Source organism: Eublepharis macularius, chromosome 1 (genome assembly GCF_028583425.1).
Source record: "Eublepharis macularius isolate TG4126 chromosome 1, MPM_Emac_v1.0, whole genome shotgun sequence".
Taxonomy (NCBI): Eukaryota; Metazoa; Chordata; class Lepidosauria; order Squamata; family Eublepharidae; genus Eublepharis; species Eublepharis macularius.
The window spans coordinates 145,999,834-146,007,765 of record NC_072790.1 but is presented as its reverse complement, the minus strand read 5'-3'; the positions used below and the strand labels follow the sequence as shown (position 1 = coordinate 146,007,765).

At 40.8% G+C, this 7,932-nt stretch overlaps 1 protein-coding gene across 1 annotated transcript in view; it reads right to left on the bottom strand.

The window, feature by feature from the left end:
- PGBD5 (piggyBac transposable element derived 5) overlaps positions 1-7,932 on the bottom strand; it is a 117,130-nt gene continuing 109,198 nt past the window's right edge. Inside the window, exons 5-7 of the mRNA XM_054996335.1 lie at positions 6,252-6,449; positions 3,749-3,854; positions 1-641 (exon numbers count right to left, since the gene is read on the bottom strand). Coding sequence (XP_054852310.1) covers positions 446-641; positions 3,749-3,854; positions 6,252-6,449 — 500 coding nt within the window. The 3' untranslated portion in view covers positions 1-445. The remainder of the gene's footprint in view (positions 642-3,748; positions 3,855-6,251; positions 6,450-7,932) is intronic.

The window sequence follows — 7,932 nt, the reverse complement described above, 5'->3', positions numbered from 1 at the left end:
GTGCTGAGTATTATCAGCCCCCAAACAGGACATGTCTTTAAACTGTGCAACAGCTGCACAGTCCAACAATGTACAGAGTTGTCTGTAATGCCCAGTTTGATCTGCTGTGCTGCTTTTAGTATGGGAGGGGCCAGGGAAAGGGGCTTGTATGGCAACTAACACCCTGTTTGACAAATATTATTAAGAAACAGCTATTAACTTGAATTCATTTCTGATGTGCAAGTGCCCAGGGAGCATTCACATGTGCCGATTTGATGTGGTGCTCTTTTCAGGGCTCTTTGACCACCAGCAGTACCTTCTACAAAACCTCCACCATTTTACTGGCTTCCTGGCTCATTTTTTTCAGGGGGAGCAGTGTGGTTAGTGTGATTGACAAGTTTCCCATTTGAATGGTCCAGATTTGTAGTCTCCTCCACTCCTGACCTAAGACACAAGGAATGATCCATCAATGAGAAGGTGAAATATCCTCCAAGCCCAGCAGCTCCTTGACAAGTCTCTCACCAAATTGCACGCGGCTGTACTTCTTCACATGATAGGCATCTGACATTTTGTAGAGGATGTAAGCATTATTTATGGCAATGCTGATGGCAAACCAGAACACTTGTTGCCAGGTCTTGTTCGGTTTATGAGAAATGAAATACCTAGAAAGCATAAGAAGACAGGAGTGAAAAAGTTATCATTAACTACAGCTAGAATACAAGAAAAATCTGTGCATTCAACAGTTAAGAATTCATATGCAAGACAGAGGCTGATTCCGCACATGTTGGATAATGCACTTTCAATGCACTTTATCAATCGTTTGAGGTGGATTTTTTGTTCTGCACATGAAAAAATCTGTTCCAAATGATCTATAAAGAGGATTGGAAGTGCATTATCCAACGTGTGCGGAATCAGCCAGAATGTTCTACATTCCTACATTTTACGCTGGGCAATATAGGCGTATTGACAAATGATTGTGTACTGCTTTTCTGCAGTTGTTCATTTCTCCATAAACAGCAAGAGCTGGCCTACAGAGCAAGATGGAATAAGAATATAAGACAAGCCCTGCTGGATCAGACCAGTAGTCTATCCAAGCCACCATCTTGTCTTATATAGTTGCCCATGAGTTGCCCTAGACAGTCAACAAGCAAGGCATACCTTTGTTGCCTCCTAGCACTGGTATTCAGAGGTTTATTGCCTCTGCATATAGATGTTCCCTTCAGTCATGTTGACTGGAAAACATTTGTGGATCTATCCTCCATGAAACTAATTCTTTTTAAAATCCATTTATGCTAGTGACAGTGAATTTCACAATTTAATTACTCAATGAGTAAAGAAATACTTCCTTTGCCTGTCCTGGACATTCTTCATCTTCAACACAGCCACTGAATAGATTATGCTAAACAAGTTGTGTGTTTCCAGGGGACAATCTGTATTAAGGTTGCTTTTGTGTCACTGAAGGACGGACTCTCTAGAACTGAAACTAGGATTCCACAGCCATTAGCAGAGTGTTATACTCCCCATAGAAGTCCATCCCTGTGCTCAAAATCACTTCACCTTTCCCAAAGAGAAAAAACAATGTGTACATATCCCTCTGGAAATTGTTTCAAATGGGCAGCCATGCTGGTCTACAGTAGTACAGCAAGATTCAAGATTAACATTTTTTTCAGGGTATAAGATTTCAAGAGCCATCTGAAGAAGGGCGCTTCGACTCTCAAAATCTTATACCCTGAAAAAATTGTTGGCCTTTAAAGTGCTACTGGACTTGAATCTTGCTGTGTCTCTGGAAATTTTACTCTTCCTTACCATTCTTTTGTTTTTAAACAGAGGAGCTAAAGTGTTCTAATAAAACTAAGGTTGTATAAACACACCCAGCCCTTCAAATCAAATCAAATCAAATCAAATCAAATCAAATCAAATCAAATCAAATCAAATCAAATCAAATCAAGATCTTTCTATGTTTTTTTAAAAGCCTGAAGCTTTCAATCAATTTTTCAGTCTTTATAATCAGCTGAAACTGAAATCTAGAAAAAGCCTTGATTTGATGAGTCTAAAAGCATCCCAAAGAACACTGGAGCTTTCTTTGGAGACCATAACACATTCCATGCAGGAACTTATTCAGGTCTCCCAGTTCCATATCCCCACACTCGTGTCTTGGCAGACTGGTATGGGCTGAGCTGGCAAAAATAGAGCACAACAATTGTGTTCCATTTCTAAGAGATTTGCATGGTGAATTTTAATGGCAGGAAGCAAAATGCCCCCCAAACTTGTTTTTTCCGTGTCTTTTGGCCCGTTAGAGAATCAGGTCAATTCTTCTTTATGATCCACTTTCATATACTTTCCTCACTCACTGTCACTGGCTGCACACTTGTATGCCTTTTTCAGCTAGGGGCTCAGTGGTCAGCTTTCATGAAAGAAGCTGTTTTGCCCTCTTGTCACAAGTAAATCAACACCAGCATTAGGTTAAGGGATATATGTGCACGCACCATTTAAAAAAATCCTCCATAATATCAGGAAACATCTGTATGAATCAGCTTCTGGATTTGGAAGCTGATCACCAGGACATTTTGTTTGATTCATGACAGGCGAGTCACCTTGGTTGTGTCTGTAAAAATGCTACCCTAGCTAAATACTTGGTAAAAGAGTCAGTTCAAATGTATAGCAGTCAAACTGCATGGTACCCCTTTAGAATGCAGGTGAGGGAACTCCAATTTCTGAAAGATTCCCAATATGTACATGCTAGCATGTCAGGAGAAAAGTCAAGGCTAAAAACTTCCTCCATGATATGATGTCTGAAGTTTGCCAGGCATGACAGTTATCATTTTACACTGCCTAGATTTAATTTCTTACAAGAACCTGTACATGTCATTTTCTTGGATTAACCTTGTCATCATATCCAAGCAACATGTTTGTAAATACTAGGCAGAGAACTGGGATGGGCCAATTGAAATGTCAATTTTTATTTTTTGTCAAACAGAGGAGTGTTTGCCTAGCACTAGGACATGAAGTTGTTGATGCCTTGTATGACTCTAACTGGCTTTTCAGAAGCCCTGCTTTTGACACACAAGGGTTAATTTTGATGAGATGGAGTTCACAGAGGGGGGACCACTGACCCAACCTGAGTACAGTTGGACAGTCATGAGTGGCTTGCTCATGCTCTCCTGTTCCTGAGCATGCTGCTCCTACTCCAGATGAAGAACAGCATGCATGGGATTAGAAAACATGCAAATCTTGTCTGATTCTAAAAGTGCTCACAGGCAGGATTTTCATGTTTGTTTTTAGGTGTCCAGACAGGCAGAGACTCTCAAGGTGGTAGCTACAAAGAAATAGTCTTTATATTGCTGTCTTTATATTGCTGAATGGGGCTTAATCAGTTCTATCGTCATGCAAATGGGGATTTTAAAGTAGGAGGAATTAGATGGGGAATGTATTGTCGAAGGCTTGGGGAATGCTTTGATGTTGACATGACTGTCCTTCACACACGTTTATCATACTCCCCAGAATGAAGTGGTACAGCCAAGAAAGACTGTATTGTTTCAGCATTTTGGGAAACTCTTGGCCATAAACTTAAAAGAAATCCACATATTACTACTATGCATCAGAAGCTTTTTTCCATGTCCTTATAGGACAAGACAATTCAGATGAGCTGCATTCTGCGGTCAACGAAGAGAGCTAAATTGATTGCTTGATTTCCTCCAAAAGTTCAACAGAAGGTCCATGATTACAATGGTCCAAGGGTTACCTTTTCCTCTGCCTCCTGCTCACTTACTTGCTGTACTTGTCATCATATTTGCAGATATAACTAAGATGAGCAGCAAATGCTTCTACTGCCAGTGGGCAGGGGATCTCTCCGCTTTTCCTCTTAATTATCACCCCTGTTTCAATGAAAAAGAAAAGCACTATTTGCACTTGGTTACAATAGTTTGCAATCTTAGCAATATTTTGCAAATTGACAGCATGGCTATTGCATTTTTATCCCACCCTTCTTCCAAGGATCTTAGGGTAGCAGATATATTTCTTCCCTTCTTCTTTTTGTCCATACAACTATCCTGCAAGGTGAGCTGAGGATGAGAGAGAATGACTGGCCATGTCACCTAGTGAGCTACATGGCTGAGTGGCGATTTGAACCCAGGTGTCCCAGTCTTTAGAGTGGTCTGCCACTCTAACCACAACACCACACTGCCATGCTGCACTTTTATATCCCATTCCCTTGGCTGTAAATCTTGTTGGGAAAAAAGTGGGTTAAAAAAAGTTAAATTCAGAGTTGCAATGGATCTTGAGCAATAGAGAGTCAGACACTTGTTTGCATTTAAGAAAATATTTACTCTAAAGGAAAAAGGTACATGGGATTCCTACAAGAAACAAAGAACTCTATTTCCTACATCTTGCCTCTACAAAGACCACATGAGTAAAATGGAGAATCTGTTTCTTCCTGACCCTTAGAGAGGAAGTCACCTGACCTATTAACTAATAGACACATCTTATTTTCTCGGGCTTTGAGATAGCTAAGACTATTGGCTCTATGGCAGGTTTCCTTCCAGGTCAATACAAACAGGAAGTACACTGGGTAAACACATTAAGAACATACGAGAAGCCATGTTGGATCAGGCTAATGGCCCATCCAGTCCAACACTCTGTGTCACACAGTGGCCGAAAACCAGGTGTCCTCAGGAGGTCTGCCAGTGGGGAAGGGACACTAGAAGCCCTCCCACATTAACCCCATAATGACTGAATGTCAGACCTTGCAACCTATATTCCAACAACCATTAGTGTAGTGAGATTTGTTTTCTGTGCCAGGATAATTTTATTTGGGGAAATGAATATGAATGGAAAGGAAGGGAATATTTTTCACACATTCTGAGAAAGCTCAGAAAGAATAGGTCAAATAGCATTTTTTGTTATTTTATTACAGGAACAAAGATTTGGATGGCACAGCTCTACTAAAACAAATCCACAACAGTTATTAGCGTACACATATTTTTACTAAAAACATTTACTCACACATAGTTGTCATTGGTGATAGAATGAAAAATACCACCAAATGTTTGCAAAGTTTCCCTTAACTAGTAATGGAGGGCAACCTCTGATCACCAAACTTATGCACAGTTTGATAGTGGGAACACACTGCTTCCAGTGGCTGAAGGTCCTCCTCCATTGCAAATGGTTGGATGGACGCTACACTCCAGATATATATTGTAGCGTCATGCCATTTTGTTCACTGATAGTGCTAAAGCAGTTGCTAAATATTTGCTCCCAAGATAGTACAATAATTGCAAAGAGATTCTAGATATGAGTTGCTTTATAATGTAGGACTAACTGGAAATGTGCTTGAATGCTGATATCTGCATCAAGCAGGTTACATCTAAGCTTACAAATAAGACCCCTACATGTACAAGGTAAAACACTTTTAAGCCCCGTTGATTTCAACTGGAGGAATTAAATCAAGTCCTGATTTAACTATAGCAAATTAGACATTGGCACGAACAGAAAAAAAACCTAACATGGTGTTCATTGTTCATTGCCATCCACGAACAATGAACAACGAACACTGACAAACATGACCTGTTCACGAACATGTTTGTTGTTCATTGGGGCCAGCAGGCTCTCCTCCAGCCATCAAGATCCCTACCACACCACTCTCAGAAACCCTACCTGAGCAGGCAGCAGGAAAGGTACCGGTAATAAATAACAGCTTGGCACAGAGCCTGGCAGCAGCCCTGGAACTTGAAGAGGTAGATCCCTATCCCATCACACACAAAGAAAATTCAAGCTTCAATGCATTCTCCCTGTCTCTCTCTCAAAATGCCAACAGCAACTGTCTCTCCCTCACTGTCTGTAAAACCAGAACTGGGAGCCCCCCTCCCCCCTGCTCTTTGCTTCCTCGTAACAAATTTGGAGCTCCACACTTGAAAGGAAGACCTGTCTATCAAGCTAAATTGGGCCTAGATTGGGGTTTCCAATCTAAGGAGTTGATTGCAGGTGCCAGACTGTCTGGCTTGACGAACAGCAACGAACAAGTCTTGCAACAACCACCTGTTTGTTTAGAATGGGGCCTCCCGAACAGCTTGTTCGCGAACAGCTGATTGGGCTGTTCGTGGCTTCTATTAGTATGTATTGCTGTTCATGCCCATCTCTATAGCAAATAAATCAAGTGTTTATAGCACTGTCATATTTTTTTGTTGGACATATCATGCTTCTTTGTTAGAACTTCGAGTCTCCAGCCCCTATTTTATACCACAAAATAAATCATGTAAATAGCACAACCTGCTCACCTTCTTGAACTGGAGAATAAGCATTGGCCAAAAATCGAAAATACCCTTTATTGTACCAGCAAATCAGGGACATGTTTCCTTTCATCTTTATCCTGTACTGCCCTCGTGACTGAGGCACATCTGGGTTATTTAGCATAGATGGAGGCAAACCAGTGCAGTCACTTTTTCTCGCACTTAGCAGCCCACAGCAATAAATCTCTGCAAATAGAAAAAGATAAAATGATAATACATTTCTATTAGCAAACTGTATTGTGGTTCCACAACAGTGGAAAAGAACCATATAATCCATTAATGAATCAGAATGGAAAAATCAGTCCCAGTCACTGGCCAATGATCTATGGTTTCATATTTGTGGAAATGTGCTCTTAAAAGGTCCTCTTAGAATATCACAAAACATTTGTGGAGATATACAATAAAAGTCCTAGGAAAGGGAAAGACTTAATCATAGATGGTCATCTATGAGTTAATCAAAGGAAATTGAGTCTTGGGTTCATCCCACCATTTGAACAAGCTATCAAATGAGCTAAGGTGGATCAGTTTTCTTTCTTTCTTAACGATCTGATGACCCAGAGGTCTTGGGCAGACCCAGGCATACAAATACCACCCTATATTTCCATCTTTACATAGAAGCATCAGCTGACAGAAATTTAGCCATTGCCGAAGTAAAACCAAAATCAAACTTTCACTGGCTGCATTTACAAAGCTCACAAAGAGGTGACCAACACAAAATCAAAGGATATATGGGATAAAGTTCCAGTCACTCCGGACTCACATGCACATAATCTATCTGAATAGTGTACTCCTTGGAATCTACTCCCTTAAAAAGCAGACAGGAAAACATTTTGCCCAGCCAAAAAAAATGCCATCCAATATTTGGAGAGTCATTCTATGAAACTAAGATGGAAGAGTTAGAGGGGATGCAATACCAAAAAACAGTGTATAGCATACTCTATGAGCCCTGCCAAGAGTTGACTAATCGTCTCATGCCTACAGTGCTCTGTCTAAGCATAATCTTGTAGTCCATCAGCCAATAGACAGGAAGAACAAAGGGGACAGCCCTAAATGAGCTGCCAATGAGAAACATAAGGATCTGACCGTAAATGAGAAAGAAAACTACTACTATCCTAAAAAAAATGACCTTTTCCAAAGAAAAAATTCAGTCAATAGAACTATCAACTCCATTAAACTAAGAGGCAACCCCAAATAAAAGCTGAAACAGCACTTTAACCCAAAAAGACTTGAATTGCTGCAGGAACATACAGCAGCACTCTTTGTAAGCGTTCCATGAGACAGAAGTTTTAAAAAGAATACCTAGATAATGAAACTGGGACTCCTGCTCAATTGGCTGATTATGTAAGTTGCAGGAGATTTCCTTACCCCACAAGGTCAGACCAGAACCAACAGCTTGAAATGAAATCAAAAGAGCTTTTGGCCAAACATTAGGAAGAACTTCCTGACAATTAGAGTGGTCCCTCAGTGGAACAGGCTTCCTTGGGAGGTAGTGGGCTCTTCTTCTTTGGAGGTTTTTAAGCAGAGGCTAGATGGCCATCTGACAGCAATGCTGATTCTGTGAACCTGGGCAGATCATGAGGAGGAGGGCAGAATGGGTCACATCAGTGCTTAGTTCTCGTGGCCCTCTTACATACCTAGGGTAATGGCAATTGCCACCTTGGGTCAGGTA